This window comes from Molothrus ater, chromosome 1 (assembly GCF_012460135.2).
Source record: "Molothrus ater isolate BHLD 08-10-18 breed brown headed cowbird chromosome 1, BPBGC_Mater_1.1, whole genome shotgun sequence".
NCBI lineage: Eukaryota > Metazoa > Chordata > Aves > Passeriformes > Icteridae > Molothrus > Molothrus ater.
The window spans coordinates 68,650,052-68,675,963 of record NC_050478.2 but is presented as its reverse complement, the minus strand read 5'-3'; the positions used below and the strand labels follow the sequence as shown (position 1 = coordinate 68,675,963).

General features: G+C 37.2%; 1 protein-coding gene across 3 annotated transcripts; it reads left to right on the top strand.

Moving 5' to 3' along the window:
* Window positions 1-25,044, top strand: PRPF4B (pre-mRNA processing factor 4B). Of its 3 annotated transcripts, XR_004981885.2 has the most exons (19): window positions 1-64; window positions 3,806-4,999; window positions 7,859-8,032; window positions 8,301-8,456; window positions 9,195-9,276; window positions 10,803-11,013; window positions 13,413-13,486; window positions 14,863-14,953; window positions 15,329-15,476; window positions 16,707-16,844; window positions 18,023-18,176; window positions 19,081-19,195; window positions 19,679-19,830; window positions 20,288-20,374; window positions 21,039-21,811; window positions 22,320-22,365; window positions 22,886-22,972; window positions 23,795-23,840; window positions 24,854-25,044. XR_004981885.2 is itself a non-coding variant. In XM_036401790.2 (15 exons), the coding sequence occupies exons 1-15, from the start codon at window positions 27-29 to the stop codon at window positions 21,240-21,242; spliced, it is 3,018 nt and encodes a 1,005-aa protein (XP_036257683.1). In that variant the 5' UTR covers window positions 1-26; the 3' UTR covers window positions 21,243-22,571. The 3 variants fall into 3 exon arrangements, 1 of the variants encoding a protein (XP_036257683.1); XR_004981884.2 differs by having other exon boundaries at window positions 21,039-22,365; XM_036401790.2 differs by lacking the exons at window positions 22,886-22,972; window positions 23,795-23,840; window positions 24,854-25,044 and having other exon boundaries at window positions 21,039-22,571.
* The last annotated feature ends 868 nt before the right edge of the window (window positions 25,045-25,912 follow it).

Below are 25,912 nucleotides of genomic sequence, written 5' to 3'. Positions count from 1 at the left end.
GCAGCGAAGGAGTTCGGAAGTTCAAAATGGCCGCCGCGGCCGAGCCCGAGCAGCGACCGCCCGAGTAAGGACCGGCTGGAGGGGGGGGAGGCTGCTCGCCCTGGAGCTTTGGGGAGGAGGAGAAGGGAGGTGGAGGGAGAAGCGCGGGCGAGGAGATTGGGGAGGCGGGACACACACATGGGACGGGGACGACCAGAAGCGGCCCGGGTGGAAGTGGTGAGGGAGGAGGAGGAAGGGGGTATGGAGAGGAGGACGGGGGAAAGCGGCCGCGCCGGGGGAGAGGGGTTGCTGTAGGAGCCGCTGGCTCGCGGCGAGGCGGCCCGGCGGGGCCTGGGGCGCCGGATCCGCCCGTGGATTCGGGAGGGCCGCGCGGGGGGAGGGGGGAAGGGAAGCGGCGGCGGGCGCGTGTCCCCGGGAGTCCCGCGTGCGCCTTCCCGCCCTGGGGGTGCTCCCGCCGCGGAGAACCGGGATTGCCGCCGGTGCGGGGGACGTGGAACGAGGGACATGGGGCGGAGGGATGCGCATCTTCCGCGTGGCTGCGAGGCCGCTGCTGTCCGCCCGGGCGCGCAGGGCTCGGGCATCCCTGAGGCCGATCCGGGCCGGCGCTCCCGGGATCCCCCACGCCACTGAAAGCGTGCAGACCCCCCCACACACTCTCTCCGAGCCAGGCCGGGGGGCTCCGGGCCAGCGGAGCTGCCCTGGGACCGCCGAGCCGCTGCCCGCCCTGCGGCGAACCCTCCTCCCTCCTTCCCCCGGGCCCCGGCCGCTCTCGCGGTGTGGAAAGTGCCTGTGCTGGTAACAGCAGAAAGTGATTTGTTGCCGCCAGCCCCTCCTTCCAGGCCTCGAAATGACTGGCAAGTGCCGGCTCCCGTTGGGAAGCGAAGATCGAGCTGCCGCCTCCCTGCCGGAACGGGGCTCCCGGGCGTGCGTTTTCCAGGCGCCCCGGTTTGTGCCGCGGGGTTTGGGCTTGTCCACACTCTCCTGAATGAACACAGTCTTCTGGAAATTCTGCTGGGAGTTAACGATCTGATGCTTGCTCTATCGCTCCTCTTTACCGCATTAATATTTTAGCCATATAAACTGCTTTCTGTGTCTTTTTCTCCTTAAAAGTTTTGATTTGAGGCTTGATTTTATTATTTATCCTGGGAGTAGATAATGGGTGAGGAAAAGCAGTGGGTGTATATGTGAGCCGTGTAAAACACAGGCTCATGGAGAACAGCGTTTAGTATTGTAGAAAGTTAAGTGATAAGGTAGAAGCTGATGATAGGACCCCTGTATGAAGGAAGAGATGGGTGAAATCGCTGCACATCCTTATGAACTTCCTGTTATTCTTCTCCTTGAATTCAAAAATAGGAAAAAGTAGGGCTATAACAAGTTCATGTCACAGTTTCTCTCTATTTAAAGCCATTAGTACCTAAACATGTAGACATGCCTCATCACCTTCTGAAATATTCTTAAAAGGATTTCTCATCCATGTCATTATATCTCTGAAGCATTTAGTGGAAGTAAAAGTTTATCCAGAGTTTAATGAAATTACTTGAAATAAAAGTATTCCCTGTACGTGAAGAAAACTTGAACTGTTTCTTGCACATTAATCAACCTAATGTTATTGTTGAGCTACAAAGACAGCTGGCAGTTGTATTGGCAGCCTGTAGTGGCCTGAGATGCTGTTGTGGTGATGTGTCTTGTCTGGCACCTTAGCTACCAGCTGGCTTTTCCAGAATTTAGGATGAGGTTATTACATAACTCCAAAATACATACATAGCAAAATAACTTTCTTAAATATTTTAGTATCGCTTTCTGCTGTTAAGAGAAGGAAGACTTACCTGGAACAGCTTGAACAGATGCAATTTGTATTGTATTTAATATTTTTATAATGTCTTGAAGTACTTTTAATGTGCTAACTGGGGACTTACACAGGATCCTGGATCCAACGAAAAGAAATTTTGAAGGGGACATAGTTCTCTTAAAATTCTCCTTGTTACATTTTCCCACTTAGGTCACAGATAGACTTGCTCAGGATGGCAAATCCAAGTTGAAGAAGTTTTGCATTTAATGCTTCTTCTTTTTAAAACTTTTTATAATGCCAAGTACAAGATTAAATAAGCTCTTTTTAAGCCACTTTTTCCTCCTTTGTTCTGATATTCTTTTATCATAATGGTGTGGAGTGTCAGGGGGTAGCAGTTAAGAAAAACACCTTTCTGTGTGCCTTGAATAAACAGAAGTAGTTATAAAAACATAAAAGACAAGCAGCATTCTGAGTTAAGTCTCTCAATATTTTATATTCTTAACTCTAACAGTCTGTTCCTTTTGGACATTAATCATTTCATAGCACTAAAGTTTTAAAAAACAATTTTAGCCAATAATTTAGTGTACTTTGCAGAAAAGTCAGCTTTATTAACTAATACAGGAATTTGCCTTACTCAGGCAGGAGAGAGTAAATGCGCACTGCTTAAGATCCTGTCCTTAATTAGGAAGACACTAATCAAATTTATAGTGAGGTGCTGTCCTTTAGGTCTGGCTTAGAACATCTCTGATACATTTATTGGATCAGATGATTGATAATATTCTTCAGAAACAACTGAAACCAGTAGAGTTCAGAAGATAATTTCCACATTTCTGTAAACATTCACCCCCCACTCCTGACTGTCATGTTTGGGGGATTTCTTTTCACCCAATGAGGCTTAGTATACAGCAAAGAGCTATGCTTAAGTTATTGAAGTGGCAACTAGTAAATTTCAAAGCTGTTGTTTAGATGGGGTGAGTTTGTAAAAAGATGAGCTCTGGCAACTGTAATAATATTTCAAAAGGCAAATGTCTGTATTAACAGACAGTAACTTAATTGATGTTCTGAAGGAGATCGGGAGGAATTGGCTAAACACTCTAAAAACCCCCATCGCTAAGCCAGTTTCAGTGGCTATGAAGATAATACAAGGAATGTGTAACATCAGGACTGAATTTTATACTTTTTAAAGATACTCTTTGGAGAAATTACAGTTAATTGAAAATACTCTTCTTAGAAGAAACACTGTATGTCTTTATTTTAATAACCTGCCGTATTAGTTTCAGCAGTTTTGGTGAATGGCATTTTACAGGTGTCAAGATTACCACATTTTTTTGAAGCTACTAATCTGCTGCATACTATCAGAAAGCTGCTCTGAAATTAGACTTCCTTAATTTGTCCCATTCCTCAGCAGCGTTTCTTGTATTGCATAAATAATATAAATCTGTAAGAACATTTCTTGAACTTCTTGAACTTGAACAGGTGTGTACGCTTAGAGAAAAGAATTGCAGCTAAGAGAGTCAGCTCTGGATGAGATTTTGCAAGGAAGTTTTGTAAGGCAGTCAGCATCATACCTTGAAATAAATTTTGATCTTTGTAGCACAACTGTTTTCTGCCACTTGAAAATACTTGTAAAAGGCATAGCTTGGGTTAGGCATTGGAGTGGAGCAGATAGATGATGATGTACTACTGACAAATAAATATTCAGCACTGCTGTATGCTATCAACAGATAGATCAGAATTGAATGTAAAGGTGTAAGCATTGATTCCATCCACACTTTGGGTTTTATCAGTGCATTTGCTGTCTGTTCCTTCTGTACTACTTCCTTCTGCAGCCATAGCTGTCTGTTCCTAAGGAAGTGTATCTGCTGTTATAACTTACTTTAATTACTGGTACATTTTTAATTCTCCCAAAGGTAGGTGAATAAATGCCAGTTAGTTTCTATCATAAAAGGCTGTCTATTTAACATGAGATAAAGGACTACAGTGAGTTTATTGTACTGATCTCTTTGTTTCTTGCAGGGTTGAGGACGCTGAGGCATCCGAGAAAAGTGTGAATGAAGAAAATGGGGAAGTGTCAGAGGCAGACCAACCTCAGAACAAGCACAGCAGACACAAAAAAAAGAAACACAAACACCGAAGTAAACACAAGAAACACAAACATTCTTCAGAAGATGACAAGGACAAAAAACATAAACACAGACACAAACATAAGAAACATAAATGGAAAGAGGTGGCTGATGCCTCTGACAAAGAAGATGGACCAGCTAAAAGAACTAAAATTGATTTTTTGGCTCCTCTGGAAGACTTAGAGAAACAAAGAGCATTGCTGAAAGCTGAACTTGAAAATGAATTAATGGAAGGAAAAGTCCAGTCTGGGATGGGATTAATATTACAAGGTTATGAGTCAGGATCTGAAGAAGAGGGGGAGATTAATGAAAAAGCACGAAATGGAACAAGACCTACAGCAAAGTCAAATACTAAGGGGAAATTAGAACCTGTGGACAATAAAACTAGTTCCAAGAAATCAAGTAAGAGTGAATCAAAAGAAAGGACTAGGCACAGATCTGACAAAAAGAAATCCAAGGCAGGAGTTGATGGAGTAAAAGAGAAGACTACTAGAAGCAAGTCAAAAGAAAGGAGGAAATCCAAAAGTCCTTATAAGAGAAGTAAGTCTCAAGATCAGACAAGGAAATCTAGGTCTCCAATACTTAAGAGGAGATCTCAGGAGAAAAACAGAAAGTCTAAGTCTCCTCCAGAGGATAGAAATAAGGCTGATGATAAAAGTAAATCAAGAGACCGCAGAAAGTCTCCAGTTGTAAATGAAAGCAAAAGCAGAGATCGTGGTAGAAAATCTAAATCTCCAGCAGAACTAAGAAGCAAATCCAAAGATAGAAGATCACGGTCCAAAGATAGAAAACCTAGGAGATCAGAGACTGACAAAGAAAAAAAGCCAATTAAATCTCCTTCTAAAGATGCTTCTTCAGGGAAAGAAAACAGGTCCCCTAGACGACCTGGCCGCAGCCCAAAGGGGAGAAGCTTATCTCCCAAGCAGCGTGAAAAGTCAAGAAGAAGCAGATCCCCTCTCTTTAACGACCGTAGATCTAAACAAAGCAGATCCCCCTCTCGAACCCGCTCTCCAGTTAGAAGAGTGAGGAGTAGATCTGCAGAAAGAAAAAGGAGAGAATCAGAAAGGAGGCGTCTTTCTTCTCCCAGGTAACTTAAAAGCGTCATGAGCCACCACAAAAATGTGTTAGGAGATGAACTATCTTCTAGTTTGGAGTTTATCTCCTCATTTTGTTCAGAAAATAGGTAATAAAAAAGGTACTCAGATAGTACATTATATCATGAGCTTCCTTTGTATGTATTCAGTTCTTTTAAAGACTATTCTTCCCAGCTGTCAGAGGTGCAAATTATCTTGTGGTTGTTAAAGTGCTAAGTCATTTGCTGCTCACACTCTTACTCGGAGCAAGTTTTGTAACTGTATTCTCCTTTTTAATGCTGGTTGGATTCAGAATTTGGCTACTATTTTGATTCTTTGTCAGTAGTTCTGTTGCTTTCTGAAACTTCTGTGGAGTGAGAATCCTCTTCAGTGTTATATATTAGTGTTGGCTAAAAGTGGGTAATTAACCCCTCTTTCCCCTCAAAAAAAGCCCTTATGACAGAGTCAGTGTGTGTGAATGTAAGCCAATTTTTATGTCAAGATGTCCTTCTCAGAGTTTTTTTTTCCTTCAAAATACTGTGGATTTTCATTTGCTAGTGGAATGGTAATGTTGCTTTGTTAGTGGACTGCCATCTGTAATTATCATATTTTGCATACACTTAAAGGAGAAGGATGGATAACTCTTTATTATATTGGTGTAGTCTTGGCATTTTTTAAAAAAATTTAGCCTATGAAAGCAGTTACCTTGACATTTGAATGCTAATAATGCCTGGGTGGCGAGTTTCCAAGAAGAGAACAATATGAGTGTGCACGTTTTTGGAAGTTAATTCATTGGCTGTAAGAAGTTTAAGAGTTAGAAAAGTTCAGCAGTGGACAATAAATAATTTAAAACTTTGTATCAGGGGGTTTAGTTTCACCCAGGCTGAGAACTAAGAAATATGAATTTTAAAATGAATTGAAACCACAAAGCTTAGTGAATAGGCACCTAAAAATGTGAAAGTTTCAGCCTGAATCAATGGAGATTACTCTGGTTTCAGGTGTGGGGTATCTTTGGGTACTTTGGAGAGTGGCGCCAGTGATGCTAACCCAATCAAACGAGTATTGTAAATGCTGTCAGTTTATCAGGAATGTGTTGGCCCAACCACTGAGTTTTTCTGGCATAGTAGTTTTTCCTCTGCAACGTTTTGCATCTTTCAGTTTTCATTTTTCTTGACAGCTTGCATTGCAGCCAGCTTGAATTGGTTGTCTAGACACCTATTTCAAGTGATGCATGTGTCTAGAATTTTGCTGTCAAAGTCATACTTCTGGCACTGCGTGGTGAGCAGCATGTGAGTGGGGGACTACTAAAATATTTTCTGCTGGAGGTGTTTGCAGATCAGCAGGAATAATCTTTCCTTGTAAGACATCTAAATTAATTCCACCTGTGTTCGGGTTTTAACTACTTGTAATTACTCAAACTGCCAGAGAATTTCAGGAGCTTTAATGAATAGTTTTAACAAAAAAAAAAAATCCCAGTAATTTCATTTTTCAAGTTTGTTTCCAGTGTTCTAATCTTGTAAGACACTTCTCAGGTCTTTGACTGAAGTTACACATTATGTGATGTTACTATGAATTTTTAATCGTCTTCCACTTTTCATCTCACCCGGTGATCTCTGAACTAATTTATTTTTTTGTGACAGATATTGTGATTAGATTTTGGCAGTACAATGGCTCTGTTAGTCGGGAAGCCTGGAACTCTTCATCCTGTGCCTTTTTATGTAATATTGTTCACAGGAACATAATATAAATTAATTGGGCTAAAGGTATGGGCCTGTTCCAGCATTTGAGTACAGTAATTCCTTGTAGAAACTGCCAGTACTCTGCATACGCATAAATTTTCCTTTTGCCTCACTGTTTACTATTTTGCATCAGTTCTGTGTGTCTGATCATTGTCTCTAGTTAAGGTAATTGAAATTGATGTAGCAGTCTCAAAAACTAACGAAAAAAGGTCGCAGAATGAGTGGAATTAGTCTTTCAGACCTAAGATATTTTGTTCATTGATGAGATATAACAGCTGTTATTCCAAGTTGTTCCAATTTAATAAAAAAAAAAAGGAGCAGGAAAAAAATAAAGTAGAAACATTTCCTTTGAAATAGGGTGAAACTATTTTCTGATTGCTAATTCAGCTTCATAAGAGTAGTTGTTAAATTTATAATTTATGTTCTTTCTAGTTTTTGACTGACCTCTTGCTGTCATGCAGTTAAGCTTTTTAATCCCATCAAGGATTTTTTTTTCTTGAATAATTGTGAGAATAATCTGTTTAGGCAAGAATAAAGACATTTTGAAGAGTGTATATAGTATCAGACTTGAATTATTTTTTAATTTGAGAAGGGATAGTTTAGATTTTAGTTAAGAATTCTAGTTTTCATCTGCTGTTTTAGAATGTGTGAAATGTTGTAGTGCCCAAATTGAAACGGACATTGTTGTCAGTCCTGTGAAATAGCATGATCCTAAGTCTAAATTTCAATAGCATGGTGGGAAGTTGGTGAAATAATTCTCAAGAATAAGAGTTTGGGGTTTATGTATTGTTTCAGTACTGTGTCTGGTAAACGTGAAAGCAGGCCACTGTTTATGTAAGATCTAAACACAAGCTTTGTTTTAAAACCTCTCTTAGCTTGTTGGTAGTAATTAATGAGCTGTTTCCAGGCTTGTCCTGAGCTAGAGCTCTGCATGGGCACACACTTCCCAGGATGGGGAGAGACACACAGGAAAGGCAGCCAGCTCTGCTGGCTACTTATCCTTCCCTCCCTCAGAAGCCCATCTGGTGGTCCCTCACCTGCAGCAAAATTTTCAAGTGAGTTTTTAGAGGGAATAATTTATTTGTTTTCAGCTTGCTCCTGATTTTTACTACCACTCTCTTCCTCTGTTTTAAGAACACGGACCAGGGATGACATTTTGTCTAGGCGTGAAAGATCCAAGGATGTCAGCCCACCCAGCAGATGGTCCCCATCCAGGAGAAGATCTCGGTCCCCCATTAGGAGGAGATCTCGAACGCCCCTTCGACGTAGCCGATCTCCCAGGAGGCGGAGTAGATCTCCTCGGAGGAGGTAAGGATACCCTGTGATGTTAAGTGTATTTTGTAAGATATTACAGGAAGAATAAGGATTGCTATCATATGTGTAAAGAGACCATGTTTGGGTTTTTTTATCCATATTAATATGTGCTAGCACAGTTAAATTCACTTTGTCCTCCATTAATTAAATTGTTTCATTACTTGGAATCATTTCATGTCTTACTTTTCTGAAAAGATTTTCCTTCTTTTCTTAAAAACAATCCCCCAGTCCCAAATCCAAATCTCTTGTTTTTATCAAACAGGGATAGAGGCCGGAGAAGTAGATCTCGCCTTCGAAGGAGGTCCAGGTCACGTGGTGGCCATAGACGTCGGAGCAGAAGCAAAGTTAAAGAAGACAAATTTAAAGGTAGTCTTTCTGAGGGCATGAAAGCTGAACAGGAGTCTTCATCAGATGAAAAGTAAGACTATATTGCTAACTTACACTGATTATTCATAATCTGCAGTTCCATTGATACCAAAAATGAACTAACATTTATCTTGATGCTGTAGTTTTGAGTTGTCACCTAAAACCATAATCATGTCTTTGTACTTGTGGTCTTGTCCAATTACTGTTGTGAGAATCTGAAAAACTTTGGAATATGCAAAAAATACCAAGACCTGTTGGCTAGTGGGCAGACCTGTGGGGAGGATGTATCATTAGGTTTTTAAATTCAACCTGATCAGGATCTTTTGAAAACTTTTGGCCTGATTACTAAAGCTTACTGCTTGAGGAAAAGCTTTAATAGCTGAAAGGATTAACTACTGTCTGCAAATTGTGTTTATATTTCCTAAACCTCTGCCTATTTAATTGTGTAAGAGTATGCATTCTTAATGAAATTATTAAGTAAAAATGATGCTGCAGTGAAAAGGAACAAGGATTTTTTTTGTTTGTTTGTTGTCTTTTAGAAGAGGGTTGTTAAATTGTTTGCAATTAAAATTATAGAATGCAGAAAGTCTCAATGAAATACCAAGAGATAAGTTTTCTTTGTAAGGAAATGTAAATATATGCAGTGGGATACGCTGCATTGCTTTCTGAGTCATTTGAACAGCTATTGTTTAATATATTCTGTGCTTTATATGCCAAGCAACTGCACTTGGTAAAATCAGTAGATAATTATATGTTTATGAAGTCATATTAAAAAACCGTATTTTTGTAGTCTTGAAGACTTTGATTTGGAAGAAGAGGATGAAGAAGCAGAGATAAGACAAAGGAGATTACAGCGACAAGCAATTGTTCAGGTACATGGTTACAGGAACTGATTCTGTGTTTTTAGTGTAAAATGTCAGGGTAATGGAAGGCTCTTTGCCTATTGCTGAATTGCAATAGTAATGCCTATTGCTGTATTTTTCCAGTTAGTTCATTGTAAATGTTAGTCTCTCTTAAACTCTATGCTTCTATTGTCACAGCATTACTTTTAAAACTGAAGTGACTCTTCTGTGAGTCATTTTTTGCTACACTTAAACATTCTCTGATGGTCTTAAGACATGTTAAAAATGTTCTTCAGTTACCTTTTTCTGTAGGTTTTCTCCCTAGCTGTATCACTGATACAATAACATCAGTGTAACGGTAAGTTATATATCGATTAACCTAACCTAGTCAGTTTGTTTCAAGTAGAAGTTGTCCTTGTCAATTTCCAAAATTATGTAAAGCCACTGTCATGTTGTCCTCCCTAAAAGTACATGTGAATTGCATGAACGCCTTACTCCAGTAACAAGGTAACAGTAATCACAAGTGTAATGTTTGATCAAAACCCCTGAGAGAAGCTGTGGCCAGAGGGGGTGTCACTGTACAGTACGAGTCAGCTATCTCTTTTCAAAGGTGGGATTTGGCACACAATTAGAACATAGTAAGCAAAATGCTGTAGTGTATTTATGTAGTATCAGGTACAAAATTACTGGCTTTGATGTAGTGCTTATTTTAAATAGCACTAAAATTCTGTTCATGGTTTTATGCAAAGCCCATTGAAAAATCCTTCAGAACTATGACTGAGCCAAACCATATAAATTCTTTTAAAGACTGGTTACACCTGATGTTGATGCAGGCTGGAAGCAAATTGCAGAGCTGAATTCCCTAAATGGAAAAACCTCTGCTTTTATGATTGAATAGTTCAACCTAGACAGCTGAGTGGTAGCAGTATTTCTTCATCTTGATTTTTACCTTTTGGGATAGGAAGTGAGGTCTGTATAATTTCATAGTACCTAAGGGTGACAAAAATTGAAAAGATGATGTTTGAAGTTTTTTAGTGCTTCAGAAATTCTTCAACACAAATGAATAAATAGGATTTATAGTTCACATTAAAAAAACTGAATCTAAAGGCTACTTTTCTGTACCATAACACTAATAAAACTGGGAAACATTCTAGAATGTAGGCTATAAAATAAGTAATTTTTCATCAAAGACTATATTTCAGTGTTTGTGTGCCAGGATGGTTTAGTAATAAATTTGTTGCTGCTCACATTTTGTTGTGCATAACTAAATAGTTAATATTCAGTAATAATCTGTTTTTACAGAAATGTAAAGACCTAAAGAATACACATTAGTATTTCAGTCTTATGGTCTGGACTGTGGTGCATTGTGACAAATTGAGTTTTCAGAAGTTATATCCCATTCTGAAAATAATCTGTTGTCTTTATGGACATAGGCGATTATGAAAGCAAAGATTAATGTTTCAGCTGAAAGCTCAAACCATTGAGGGGGTGGATATGAAAATGTTTAAATTGTGATAAATTGTAACAGTGAGATTAAAAACTAAATTTCTTTTTAGAAATACAAAGGCCAGACAGAAGACAGTAACATATCTGTACCATCTGAACCGAGCAGCCCTCAGAGTAGTACACGTAGTCGCTCAAATTCTCCTGATGACATCCTAGAAAGAGTTGCTGCTGATGTTAAGGAGTATGAACGGGAAAATGTGGACACATTTGAGGCATCAGTGAAAGCCAAACACAACCTCATGACAGTTGAACAGAACAATGGTAAGATTCTGAAATCTCTCTAATGCAGTTTATGAAAGCTCAGACACTTGGCTTAGTTTACTTATATACTTCCAGACTAGGAAGTAGATTGACTTTTTGGATCGAATTTGTGAACGTTTTCGCAAATCTTATGGTGCTTAAAACATCACATTAAAATAAAGTTTCCTCATCAGGAAGGATAATATGAGTGGAACACGTTCTCTACATTTCTGGTAACTCTTAACACAACTTGTGCTTTACATTTGGAAGAGCAAACAAGGATATCTGTCTATATGGTTAAGAATTACCCTTCCAAATTTTTCTTTTCACTCAGGCAAGTTGTTTTCTTAGAAGCTTAGTATAGTCCTATACTTTATTTTGTGAGGGTTGCAAATTATGCTCCTTTTTTATACTTTTTTTTGGTCAAAGCCACTTTTACAGAAGAATATAGGTGGGTCTGTAGTAATTTAGAATGATTAAAGCTTTTGAGAGTCATTGCTAGTAAGTCCATTTTAGCAGCATAGCTAATTGCTCAAATGGGTATTTTCTTTCTCTTCCCCCCATCATGTACTCTGTTGTACAGCCATGTTGAAATGAAATAAATTTTGATAAAAACCTGCCTTTTGCCAGCTGCAGCAAAAGGAGTACGGTAGATCTCCCAGCACACCCTGTAGTATTGAAAGTCTGCTGCTTTTTTTTGTCTTTTGAAAGTGGATTACTGTAAATCTTCCAAGTAGTGAGAGGTGTGTGCAGTTGCTGTGTGGTTCTATTTGAGCTAGTTTAAGCTGCTCTGGTTTCTCTCTACTGTTTAACTGCAATAGCAATGTTTAACGAGGGCTGTGGAGCCTGCCCAGCCCCTCTGAGGGCGAGTTGCAGTTAGCTTGTATTTCATGTCCTGTGCCACACCTGACTTTGGGGGCTAAATGCTCTGTCTCTAGTGGATGCTTCTCTTCAGAGTAATAAAGCTGCATCTCTTTGGGACTGCTGTACTGCTCTGTAGTTTATCCTGGCGTTCCCTTGAGCTGTATATTTTCAGATTGTTCTCCTGCGACATTGGTGAAAAGAACTGTTATAGAGCTTTCTTTGCATACCACAAGTTTAGGGTTATTATGTCTAATAGACAATGTGTTTTTCCTATTTTGTCAAAGCATGTACTGCTCCCTAATTTTGTCTATTAAAGCATATGAAAATTTAAGTCTTAACTACCTAGGCATTTTCCACATGTAAAAAAGATTTTTAAAGTTACATTCACATCTGGGTGGTAGGTTTCTGGGTTGGAGGTGGCTGTGACAACAGCTGAAACCAGTGGGTTACCTTCCTCTGTAAGAGTAAATTTTTATTTCTATCCTGACCTCTTATAGGGCCAGAGTAGTAAGTTGCTAAGAAACTAGTCAATAACTCATTGTAGGTAGCCCAGTACAGGTAACTGGAACTAAGGAAAACTTGGAGGAAGTTTCTAGAAGGGTCTGTAGCTCAAACAGTGGTATAAAGTGCTTCCCCACAAGTGTCAGGTGGCAGTTCTGTACCTAGAAACAGTGGTATCAGCATGCTGGATGATTTTTTATGCTGTCAAATTTCAGTCTGGTTATTTGGTATGGAAGGGGCTTGTGCATCACGAGACCTGAAGCCTCTGAGCTGAATTAACTGTTTATTTTTCTTCACTGCATAGTGAAGGGAGGGTCTCCAGTTTACCGTGTTCATGGAGGGCTGCCATAATGTGTGCATGAATGAAATAGTTTGAAGTTTGCTTGCTTTTATTAATGTGTACTTAATTTATATTTCTTTGCTTTTATCTTATCAACCAAGTAAAATGTCTTTGGAATTTAAAGATGATTAAAAGGTGAGAAAGGGATTATTTTGCCCATAACAAAACTGTTTCTCTTTAACACAATAGTAAACATTGTGTTTGAAAAAAGCTGCACACTGGGTCCTTTTTAGCAGGGTTGGAGAAAATATTTTCCAAAGAAAGAATTTCTGGGCTTTACAACATGGCTTTTGGTAAAATATCTCATGATTAGCAGAAAAGCCTGAACTTGTGTATTGAAAACATGACTGTATTTTTTTATATAGACACATAGTAATTTTATACTTCTTTCTATACATATATATATTTATAGTCATTATTTGTAGGGAACATGTAAGTATGTAGTTTTTTCTTTCTGCTATGCTTACTTGAAAGCTGTTGCACACAGTTTTTAAAAGAGATAAAAATTTTTGAGTTGTTTGAAGAACTTAACTAGTCTGAGTTTTATATTCTAGAATTTGAAATGGTATTTGCTAGAAACATTAGTAGAGCTGCCTGTTTGCCAATGTACTGATCTTAGACTATGTTGTAAAGATACCAAGTGCCAAATTATACTGGCTACAGAGTTATCATTTGACATCTTTTTCATGTTGAGTAATCTGAATTTCATTTTAAGGTTCATCTCAGAAGAAGCTGCTAGCTCCTGATATGTTCACAGAATCAGATGATATGTTTGCTGCATACTTTGATGTAGGTAATTCTTGGAGATGAAATGTATGGGTTTTTTTCTGCTTGATTTTTGCTAAAGTCACTGTCACTTGAGGGTTGTGAGAACTTTGATTTGTAAAAGCACGTGCTGCTAAGTGACTTGTGCGTTCTTAATCTTTTGGTCAGCCAAGGCAGGCAAAGTGCTTCTTAATTAGTATTTCAGTGAAATAAAACCTGCTGAAATTAGTGGCAATTTTACAGAGTTAGCAATTGGGGAATTTACCTGCTGTTTGAATACAATGGCACATGGTAAAAACATGAATCTATTTATAAGTTCAGCTTTTTATTATTGTTACCATGTTGCATGTTCTAAATATGAGCTTTTTCCAGAGATTCATGTGTGGTTAATTAAAAAATGTGTAAAATACTGTAATTGGCTAATGATGCTATGTTGGAGTAATCTGGTGGTTTGTTTGGAGATTTTTTGGCATGAAGAGATACATTTCCTGGTTTTACTTTAACACTTTTTCATTAGCTTTTCTCTAAATATGCTGCAGTGGCCCTCAGGTATTGACAGTCCAGTGACTACTTTTGAGACTTTATGTGCCATTTTCTGTAAGTCCTCTGCGTTGTTGCTGATGCACAACACTGAGAAATAACTGAAGAACTTTCTTCTTAACTTAAACCAAAATTAACTGGAGAATTTTTATGACAGATATAACACAGGCTCTTACTCTAGTAACACTGGTATCCCTCTGACCTGGAAAAAGATGAATACTTGAAGGGTAGTGTGTGTGTGAGGGTGCATTTTTAAAAGTTCAGAAGTTACAAGTGGGGATTTATATGTCTTGTAAGTGAGCAGCTCCCTCTTCCAGGAACTGTTGTTCAATTGAAGATAAACTTTCCTACTCACTGTTTTGAATTTGAGGTTAAAATATTGTCCAGTCTGTTAAGAGCTGTCAACAGCAGTTGTAGAAGTGTTATGGTAGTATGTGTAACAGTATGAAACAAGTGGCATGTAATGAACAGAAATTCAAGGCTTAAACAGTTTTGCTTTCCTTGCAAACTGCTGAACTTTTCTACTATAAACTTACTGTAAATAAGTAGTCCTACTCAGATGGTCCAAAATGTGCATTCTGATGTGACTTACATAGATTCCTTGTGAATATTAATTGAAACTTTGCCCATTTATGTTTAATAACAATAGTTTTGTTGGTGGATCTCATCCTCTTTCTTTGCATCAGTCTTTAGATACTGGTATGTAAATAACATTAAGTTGTTTCTCTCTCCTGCGAGATAAGTGTGTTTGTATTGTGGAGAGAACAGTTTTTCAGTAGGGAAAAAGGGCTTTGGGAAGTAAACGTCAAAGAAAAATACAGAGCACACAAGCAAAGCTGTTACTTTTCTTTTTATTTCAGAGTGCTCGTCTAAGGGCTGCTGGGTTTGGAAAAGACTTCAAAGAAAACCCCAATCTCAGGGATAACTGGACAGATGCAGAAGGCTATTACCGTAAGTTGTGTTTGTCTCTCTGCAAGGACAGATAGAGTGAGGGTGCTGAGTGAGGGTCCTCATGTATAAAAGTATTGAAATGTTGTTCTAATGTAGATGTATCCCAGATCCCTCTCTGAGTGTGTAATGTAATGGATGAAACAAGCATGCAGGTCTTAACCTCAGTTTTGAAAGGACTCCAGACTTAGAGACTCACCCTTTGTTCCCCATAATTTCCACAAAGCTAGATGATAGAAAACATTGTGTACCATGAAATTAAAGGATATTGGCTATTTGCCCTCATATTTTGTAATGATAGAGAATGGTTTATTTTTCTTGAAAAGTTCCATTATGTTAATCCCTTGTAACTTGAACTTGCTTGGTTGTATCCCTCAGGTGTTAATATAGGTGAAGTTCTAGATAAACGTTACAATGTCTATGGTTACACTGGTCAGGGAGTCTTCAGCAACGTGGTGCGAGCCAGGGACATGGCCAGAGCAAACCAAGAAGTAGCAGTGAAAATCATCAGGAACAATGAACTTATGTAAGTAATGGGGCTTTTTGATGGTAATAAAGCATGTGGAATAGTTGGAAGCTTTTCATGGTGTGATTTGAATCTCCCTGTTTCAAGTGAAGTAACAGATCACAGCTGTGATTCCTGCCTTTTCTGCTAATATGAGCCAGACAATGGGAAGCGCTTCAGGACTATGTATCCACACTTCTTTACAGCTATCACAGGAAGAAGGCTATTTGCACTTTCATCAGGCACTTTCGCATTTGCAAAACTGCAGGGAACAGTGATAACAAGAAACAAGGTTACAGAATTACAAGCTAATTCTGAGTCCTACATTTCTTGAGGGGGGAGTTGTGACGTGTAAAAATTTTATTTTGATGGACCAAATCTATTTGGCAGGCTGTGGGTTGAATCCCAGTCAGTCATCTGCAACTTTAAAAAATATCTCCATACATGTAATTATTTTTGTATATTTTCTAAACATTTGAATGTATATAAGATACATAAAAAGAGATGGTACTCTCACTGTTGAAATAAAAAAAAGAGGTCTTTCAGAATGAGTGAACATTAACAAGTAAGATCTCTTAAACTATGTCATTTGAGGACTTGACTTGTGTACAGTACTTGTTTTCACCATCTGCTGCAATATTTATACAGTAATTTCTTGTGTCCTCTTCTGTAAATGACAACTTAAATGAAAATCTTTTCCATGTATTTTACCTTGGAAGTTCTAAAAGTTGTCTTATTGTGTGTGTACCTGGATTTGTTTAGTTACCTGAGTAAGTATCCAGAAAAGTTTTAAAGGCAAAAGGGAGGGTGATGAGCTGTTTTAGTTTGGTGAGTTATATAGGTAATAAGCTTGGATGTGTAATTGAATCCATAGTCAGTTCAGTTTAAGTCTTTTAATACTATTGTATGTGGTGAAGCACTTTTTTAGACAAGTAAACTTCTCAGGTGAGTGCTGTTTGAAATTTCTCACATTACAGGACAAAATCCAGTTTTAGCCTTAGATGCAACTGAGAATGTGGAAAGAATAATTAGGTTGCAGTGAACATCCAGGAATTAAATAAACTTACCTAGTGTGTAGTCACTGACAGCAAACCATTGTTGTGATTTTGGTTTTTCAGCTGTGGTACATTAACTATTGACAAGACACTTCTCATTCCTGGATAATTATAGCTACACAAGTGAATGTTTAGGTTTAAAAAGATATTAGAATCTAAATGATTTTGTTTGAGAGTCACATTTCTCTGTTTTCAGGCAAAAAACTGGCCTGAAAGAACTGGAATTTTTAAAGAAGCTCAATGACGCTGATCCTGATGACAAGTTTCATTGTCTACGGTTGTTCAGGCATTTCTACCACAAACAACATCTCTGTCTGGTATTTGAGCCACTCAGGTAAGATGACAAATGTTTGGGGTTCACTGTAAAAGGTAAAGTACTACTGTATGTTCTTTACCTGTCTGGATTTGGCTGTTGTTTTGATACCTTGTTCTAGTGCCAAGATTCAAGAATGCAAGGAACTTTGAAACAAAAGAAAAAAAATGTCTCTGGGCACAAATTCACAGACTACTGGACTATTTCTGATTTATTTTTAGCACTGCTGTGAATTTTCTGCCTGGAAAATATTTGAAACAAGATAATGTATTAAAGATGGTTCATCTCTCTAGTACTGCTCCTAATGATTTTTTGTGTACGTCAGTATTTTTATTAGTTTTCATAATTCTTCATTTTAAGGGTTTGTGTTAAGATCCATTCCTAGAGAGACTGAAGAAATGCTGTATATTCTGTAAAGAGTACACATACAGTAACAGCCTTAGGGAGAAAGTTGTTACAGTGATTCTTGCATGCTCACTTTCTGTTCAAGTAATTAAGCTCTTGTGACAGGTTGATTGTTGATACTGTTTTATGGTAGATCAGATGTATTAATTGCCTTGGTCCCCATTCCTACTTAGAGACATCAGTTGTTCAAATCCTAAGTTTTCTGTGTATGTCATATTTTAAGTTTTGCCATATTTGTGGTGAAAATAAGTTATATACTGCAACAATGCAAATTTTGTGAGATTACTATCATATTTCATTAATGAGCTGTAGAACAAATTATTCTCTTGTGCTATCTTGATAGCACACTTCTTATGTCCAGTTATGTTTTTGTCTTGGAATGATGGTCTTTTTATCTGCTGCTTAGGTCACCAAAAAAATCTCCTCAGCTTTTATCTTTTGTGTGCTTCCTTTTTCATTTATTTCTGGAGAAAATTAGTACAAAGGGTTTACAGTTGTTAAGAAAATTCTGTTTGTGTGCAAATAAATTCTCTCATATAAATATTGATTAAAGATACAATCTGAATTAAGTAAGTCCAATGTAGTAAGTAATTACACAGCATAAGACAGATCTGACTGACCAGCCTTTTTATTTCAATTCTGTAGCTCACAGAGTGGAAAGTTGAATGCTACATTTCTCAAAAAATATGTAAAGCTAACTAGTTTGTTCAAGTTTGTCATAGAATTTAGGAGGTCACTGTCAGTTTTTCTGTTAAGCTTTTTCCAATTCTTTTTTTCCCCCTTTTCCTTAACAGTATGAATTTACGAGAGGTGTTGAAGAAGTACGGGAAAGATGTTGGACTGCACATTAAAGCTGTGCGTTCCTACAGCCAGCAATTGTTCCTGGCTTTAAAACTTCTTAAAAGATGCAATATCCTACATGCAGATATTAAACCAGATAATATTTTGGTAAGTAACAAATAATTAAAACTCTCTTTTTGCATGGTCTGTAGCGTAAAATGAAGTATTTGCAATTCATATCATTCTGTTAAATTAGGTGAAGTCAAATTTACTGAAAATGTTAAGGGTTCACACTTTGATATAAAATGATATTGTGGTATAATAGTAAGAAAGAAATACAACACAGCATCTAAAAAAATCTTTTTCAAGCAAACATCTCCTCCTATCTTTATAGAAAGCAGACTTTCCAAAGTAGGACAGTGTCTTACAGGAGAATTATTTGAAATTTTCCCATCAATAGTTGAGAGATGTTTTTGCTTTCTGCAAAATGGAAGCAGATTATTTGAGTCTGAATGGAGATTTTGTTTATGTAAGTGAGATGATGAGGAAAGGTCCTTAATGCCTCTTTTTTGGTAGGGCATGAGAGCTACATCAGAGAAATCCAGTTTCCTTTGGTTTTTTTGGACATCATCCCTGTGACAAACTCAGATTTTTAATTTACCTAAAATGTTTTCTTATTATTATCTCAGCAGTAAAACCTACTATGTAAGCATGAGATGTGAATAATATGCTGTTTTATAAGTGGTACTCTGGATACTGGAGTTGCATGTCTAAATCAGTAAAATTTCAATACCTGGAATGAAATCTGGGTCCACCAAGGATGTTTTGTACATCCTTGAAAGTACATGAAACTGACCTTTTTTTTTGTATTTTGTAGGGTCTGAAGACATTAACTCTCACTTTCATTTTGAGCAAGTAGTATAATTTTCTTAGAATATAGAGAGGAAGGAACTTCCAATTTAAAGACTGAATGTTTTTCCTGTCTCTGACTTAAATGTGTTGTCACTTTTACAGTTCTGTTATCAATTCTCTCCACAAATAGTGCTAATGAATATTTATGTTCAACTTGCAGGTGAATGAGTCTAAAACAATACTAAAGCTTTGTGATTTTGGCTCAGCTTCACATGTTGCAGATAACGACATCACACCTTATCTAGTTAGTAGATTTTATCGAGCTCCAGAAATCAGTAAGTACGTTTTGGATTAGCTACATCTATCACTTGCCAGCAAGTGCCAGAACTAGCAGATGAAAATTTGACTTGAATTTATTCTCTAGTCTTAGCAAAACATGACTCTGAGAATATGATGACTGTCAAAAATTCAGACTTTGAAGGCATGTTCGTGTGACCCTTGATGTATGTTGGTGATCAGCTTAGTGAGAAGTCACTCTGATGGGTTATAGTTATGTTTCAATTTAGAGGTATTGTTCTGACTTCTTGGTTTTTGCTAATTTAAAGCTGATCAGTTTAGGTGTTAGGTAAAAGCCTCCCTTTCTAAAACAGGGTACTTCAAAAGCTAAAAGGTTTATGTCCTTCTTTTATGGTAGTTTTTTATTCCCAAGAAGAGCAGCACCAATATAGTTTACAAATCAGAATTTTTTCATCTGTCTGCTTTGTGATATTATATCAATGTCTGCCTTTATGGAATTAACTATAATTGCTCTCTTTCAGTTATAGGAAAAATCTATGACTATGGTATAGATATGTGGTCTGTAGGCTGCACATTATATGAGCTTTATACAGGAAAAATACTGTTTCCTGGCAAAACCAATAATCATATGTTGAAACTTGCCATGGATCTCAAAGGAAAGATGCCAAACAAGGTAAGAGAAAAAAGTCCTTAATATATGAAACTGCTCTAATGTACAGTAGAACATACAGTCTTTGTTCTCCTGGAATTCTGTTTCTTATCATATACATTTTTTTCTTAACAGTAAATACTAGACTTTACTCTGACTGTGTAATTTATACTGATTTAAAATCTTACGAAGTGAAAGTATACAGCTTCTTTTTCATAGACTAAGTATAAAGTGAAAACAGAAACCTTCTAAGCACTGACCTGAAAAAAATGCGTAAGTCAATGAAAGATACTGTGTCCTTTTTCAAAGGGTTTGAACTGTATCTTTGTATTCAATCTCAACATCTCTTCCTGTCCTTTGGTATTTTTTTATTAGTATTAAGTTACTTACGTTAGCAAATTAATATACAGTGATGTTAATTGTGAAATGTGTAAGACACAGAGAACTTGCCTGAAACTCTTGCCTTTTCCTCATTTTTCAGATGATTCGAAAAGGTGTGTTCAAAGATCAGCACTTTGATCAAAATCTCAACTTTATGTATATAGAAGTAGATAAAGTGACGGAAAGGGTAAGTCCTCCATGTGTTGACTAACCCATGACTTTTTCCAAGCTTTCCTACTACATGGTCTTTCAAATGTACCTTGGCTTCCTAATTAAAAACAAGATTTTATAAGCTATTAGAAAGTCCTTTTGCAGCAGTATGGACAGATTACATAGTTATAAAATGGCCAAAGAGATTTTTTTTTTCCTAGGATGTAGAAACGCGATTAAGAAAACTAAATTTAATCTGGTAGATATACAGGGAATCTCCATATAATCTGTCCTTAAATTAATAATAAAAGAGATTCTGCCTTTGTTTTGTAGAAGGACTTTTAGTATGATGTGGTTATATTGTATGAAGTCACTATTAATTTTGGTATCATTTTGACATTATATCTAAGAATCACAAAATAGTGGTCAGATTGGGGAACTTTCCATGTGGACTTCCATGTTCTGAGTTATGGGATGTTAGGTTCATGTGTGAACCTGTTTTTGTGGCCTCCCCCTCCACAGTGTTTTTTCCACTCTTTTCTCTGCACATGACGATTTTATGAGGCCATATGGGGGCAGGTTGTTGCTGCTCAGGTACAAGACAAGGCTGCTGAAAAGCTGCTGCTGAAGCTCTGTAGAAGGGATGGATAAGGGGTTTGTGCTACTTCTGTTCTACAAGGCTACCATTTCTGTGTTTGTAGGAGAAGGTTACTGTTATGAGCACCATTAATCCAACCAAGGACCTATTAGCAGACTTGATTGGGTGCCAACGACTCCCTGAAGACCAGCGTAAAAAAGTGCACCAGCTTAAGGACTTGTTGGACCAGATTCTAATGCTAGACCCAGCTAAACGGATTAGCATCAACCAGGCTCTACAGCATGCCTTCATCCAGGAGAAAATTTGAACCAGATGAAGAAGTTCAAAGGGTTTGATTAATTAAGATACAAAGACTGAAGAAATTTCACAGCAGTTATTAATGTATATAAACATAAATATTTCCCCTGCAAAGTTGAGGAAGAAATGATACATTTGAATTAACATCAAGGCCGATATTTCTTTTAGAAATGTTAGAGTAATTCTGTTTTGTGTCTTATGTGAAAATTTTCACTGTAGAACTGTTTTAATTGCCAAGACTGCACAAAAGTACAATGCTAATGTATATGGTTGCAGTTCGTATATATTATAAAAAGAAAAAAGCATCTGTTATAAAAAAAAAGAAAGAAAAAAAAAAAGAGAGCAGTAATACTGGGTGGTTGATTTGTTTTTAGCAGACTTGGCTTCATTTTTGTCTTTACAAAATGGCCAGCATAAATGCTGTTTATATTCACATTTTCCTAGGTGTGTGTGTGCAGGCCACAGCAGCATGCCCTTGGTGTAGTCAGTGCCGAAGGGGGTCTGTTCCTTCTTGAGCCTGCCCGCAGGGATGGTCTCCTCTTTTAAAGCAGGTTGTGTACAACTTTCAGTACACTGAAGGTAAGCTAACCCATCAACATCACCGGTGTTTAAGCTGTTATTTTACTGGAACAACTGACAAATGAGAGACAATAGCATTGTGGCAGAATTCCCTGCATGTTTGAGAAATGATCTTGTTTTATTTTCTGGCATTGCAACTGTGGCATAGTTACAACTTCTGTTCTGTTCATCACATTTAAAACTGGGAGAGAGCGCACTTGATGGATAGAGCGCCTTCAGTGTACTGTTTCTTATTACTTTAGTTTTTTTAATCAACTTGCTATAGACTTTGTATACATTTTGTTAAATACAGTTCACTATGACATAGAACCAATACTTACAGAAGAGTTTTCATTTAGTTATTACATATGTTGGGATCTCATTCGAAAGACCTTATATCTAAAGGATAGATAGACAACATAATTTTTAACTATTTGTATGTCATTTTGAAAGTGTACTGCTTTATGCTAAAAGTGTTTCATTTGTTCATTGTTTTCATTATTTGTGATCATGTTGTCTTTCAATACAGGCATAAACCTTCCACTCTTGAACAAAGCAGCTGCTTTTTAAAAGCGGTAATTGCTTCTTTACCTTTTATTTCTTTTGTAAATGAAGCTTTTCTTTAAGAAATGTGACTTTAAAGTGTTGTCTCTTGCATAAAACAGTTGACACTTACTTATTGTAAAGTGAAGATTGTTCTGCTGCATGTAAAGTGGACCATGCAGATTTCTGTATGTTTTCAGTATGCATCATTAGATAATAAAGTCTTTTGTGAACAAGGCATTTGTAGCCATTTTTAAAAGAATCTGTCTTCAGTGATGGTAAATCAGGTAATTTGTAAGACCCGCCCCTGCATTTCCTATTAATCATTTAATTAAAGGGATTATTAAATGTTATGATCTTTGGGAGAGCTATAGGCTATATTAATTGGATATATAATTATCACTGCTTAAAAACAAAGCAAAAAACCCTACAGATACTGTCTGTCTGCTTTCATTGTAATGAAATTATTCCTGTAGGACATGGGATTAAATTCAGGCTTTAACTAATGTTTGTGCTGTTTTTCTCACTTTTCCTTTTTGATGGTGCTGAAAGAGAAAAAAGGAAAGCGAGTCACAGGCCACTCAACGCCTACTCCATGGGTCTGATTTGCTGAGACACCAACTTCACCTTCCTAACAAGGTTATTTCTGACAGCATGTGTAGATAAACATTTAGCAACAAGTTAAAAGAGCTTGAGACAATTGAGTTGGTTATACAGGGTGAGGAAAACAGAAACAACCTTTGCAGGTCCATACTGCTGTTTTAATGTTCTCTTTGATGATGTTTAAAAGTTCATCTTTTCATTTTTTTATTAATATATTCTGACAGGCTGTGAAAACCCCACTGGTTTCACGTACTTTATAATACTTTGAACTAAGAAGGATTTTTGTATCCATCTAGGTACATAATGGCAACAGTCATGCACTCTTAGTGCACTCAAGAAAGAGGAAAAATGCCACAAAGCAGGTCATTCTGCTGGTGGGGAGTACCCCACCGAGGAGGTGTAATGAACTAACTACGAAAACAAGCAGGAGATGGGTGATTTTGTATACCTATTTGGAACCTTCAACCTGTCTCTTCTCAATTTATATTGTAAAATCCCTAATAGAAACCAATCTCTCCCTATTTCTACATATTGAGGTATCTTTTTCATACAGGAAATGAAAGAAGTTAGCTTTCATGTTTAGTGAAACACTAGTTGCTTGCTAGTTAAATGCAGCAAGTGTAACTTGCACTTTTACAGCATAGGCAGCACTTCTGAGGGCACTTTTACACAGATGTAGTAATAGCTTATTCTTTCTGTTGCTTTGTACTTTATTAAAATAGGAATATGAAACAATGAAATGAGTTGGTGATACAGAAACAAAGCAGTAGAAAAGATGCCCCTTAATGCCTACAGAATTGTTTTAAGCTGCTCTGGAGAAGCATAAAGTTGCTCGTTTACTTGTTCTTTGTGTTGTAGGTGCAGCTCAAAAGAAGATGAAGGCTACCAGAAGACATGAACAAAGGTTTCTGTCCTATAAAAGATATGAAAAATACTCTTCATCTAGTTCTGTCTTAATCTTTTCGTTTCCAGCATTTCAATTTAGAATTGATTAACACTGCTGCATTACTGATATTTCCTGAAACATACTTGCTGTATTAAAATTTGTTACATAGATTGTTTTGTTTCTGGTTGAAGAGATTTTTTATTGCAATTAAATGCAGGTAAACTAGCATTACTCTTTAAATGTAGTTTTCTTAAAATGATAGAATAAGCAGTACAAAATATATTATATTTAGGAAAAAAACAGGCCATTATATTTGGTTAATGTAAATGTGTTAACCAGAAAACATTTAAGCAGGTGATATGCTTTTTTCTTTAACTTCAGTAGTTTCATAATTTATTTCAATTCTGTCAAACTTTATTATCCACACAGAGAATAGCTGGCAGGGGTTATTTAGAAAATAGTGGATTTCAGTCCCCCATCCAGCTGATAGAAAACTTCAGTTCTGGCTTCAAAAACCTCTGGGCTAGAGGATTTTTTGACACTGTTAAGGCCCCTCTCCAGTTTTGGGCAGTGCCTGTCCCTGTAGCCTGAGGTCTCTGAGGAGAGTAGCTGGCTGCCACTACAGGCAGCTGAATTCATGGATGTGGCTGGGTGCAAACAGAACAGCTGTGCAACAGAGTGAACAATTTCTCAGCTTATTTAATAGGGAGGATAGCTTACCTTTTCCTCCTGAGCACACATTTTTAATTTATGTCTTTGCTAGAGGTCCTACATATAGAAGGTTTGGCTAAATCTACTGTGCTGATTTCTGTTTCCTTCTCCCTCATGGTGACAAGGAGCTTCACATTTAACAGACTCAGTTTTCCAAGCCTTCCAAAAAAACAAGATTCCAGCCCTGTGGGGTTAGAATATGTTTTTATTACCTTGGTGTATACTACTTAGTTTAAATATTAATTACTGTTCAAGAGTTTTTAATAGAAGATAATGATTCCTTTAAAACCTTTTTAATAATACTTTATCTCCATACATAGGGTAAGTGGCATTAAACTTCTGAAGAACCTTTATGTGTATATTGACCCCCATACAGAAGGCAGACCAGACTGTGATACTGCTGGAGATAGAGGGATCTTCTACAGCATGTGTAAAATTGTAATGTGGGTGGAGGATGTTGAGAAGTGGCAATTGCTTGAAATTAATAAACTATGCTTAAAACTTGCCTTCATCCTGTCTTCTGTTCTGCCTCCATATTCTACTGCAAAGCTGTATCTATTAACAACTTTTGAATGCACTAGAAATTAAGTGTAGTTCTTTGAATGGGGTCTCTCCTTAGGTATCAGAGGCATTAGAGAATCTCTGGGAAAAGTCTTCCTGAACATGTAAAATGGAGCTTTTGTTAAGTTGCCTCTCCCATAGCTTTGGAAGCCCCTCAGCACCAAAGAATTACTGTGAATTCACTTTTTATTTTTACTGTGTCTTTTTTTATCTTTTATAGCAAGATGTTAACCTGTATTGAGTCAGGGGATGAAAGAATTGGATTGTATTGCAGTGAAGGGAAGCCATATATACTTACAGATTAATCTTTTTAAGGGAAAAAATAGGTGGGGAGTAGCAGCATGGTGAAGTGGGAGGGAATGTGTGTTTTCATTTATTAACTTGTAAATTATGTATCACATTGTTAGTTTAAGTATGTTTATGTGTGGGTACAGAAGTGAGACTTAGCATGTGTGTTCTACACTTCTGTGTCTTAGTTTTGTTAATTTAAGTAGATAAGTTTAATAAATTTTGTTAATTTAAGTAGATAATTAAAATTTAATTTTAACTTGTGACAATACTTACTCTAAATGTAAAACCTTGGCATTCCTTCTGTCATACATCTATTGAATTCTTCACCATCTTAATTATTTCCTCATAAACATCAATTTTGATGATTGTGGCCCAGATATTTCTATAAAGTAGGTATGAGGTAATTATTTTTAAAATAATGAAAACCCATGAATATTTACAAAGATTCAGTGTTTGGTTTAAGTTACTGAGAAATAATTTTAAGCTTCCTATGGGAAGTATAAATGAACAAGCTATATCTGATAGAG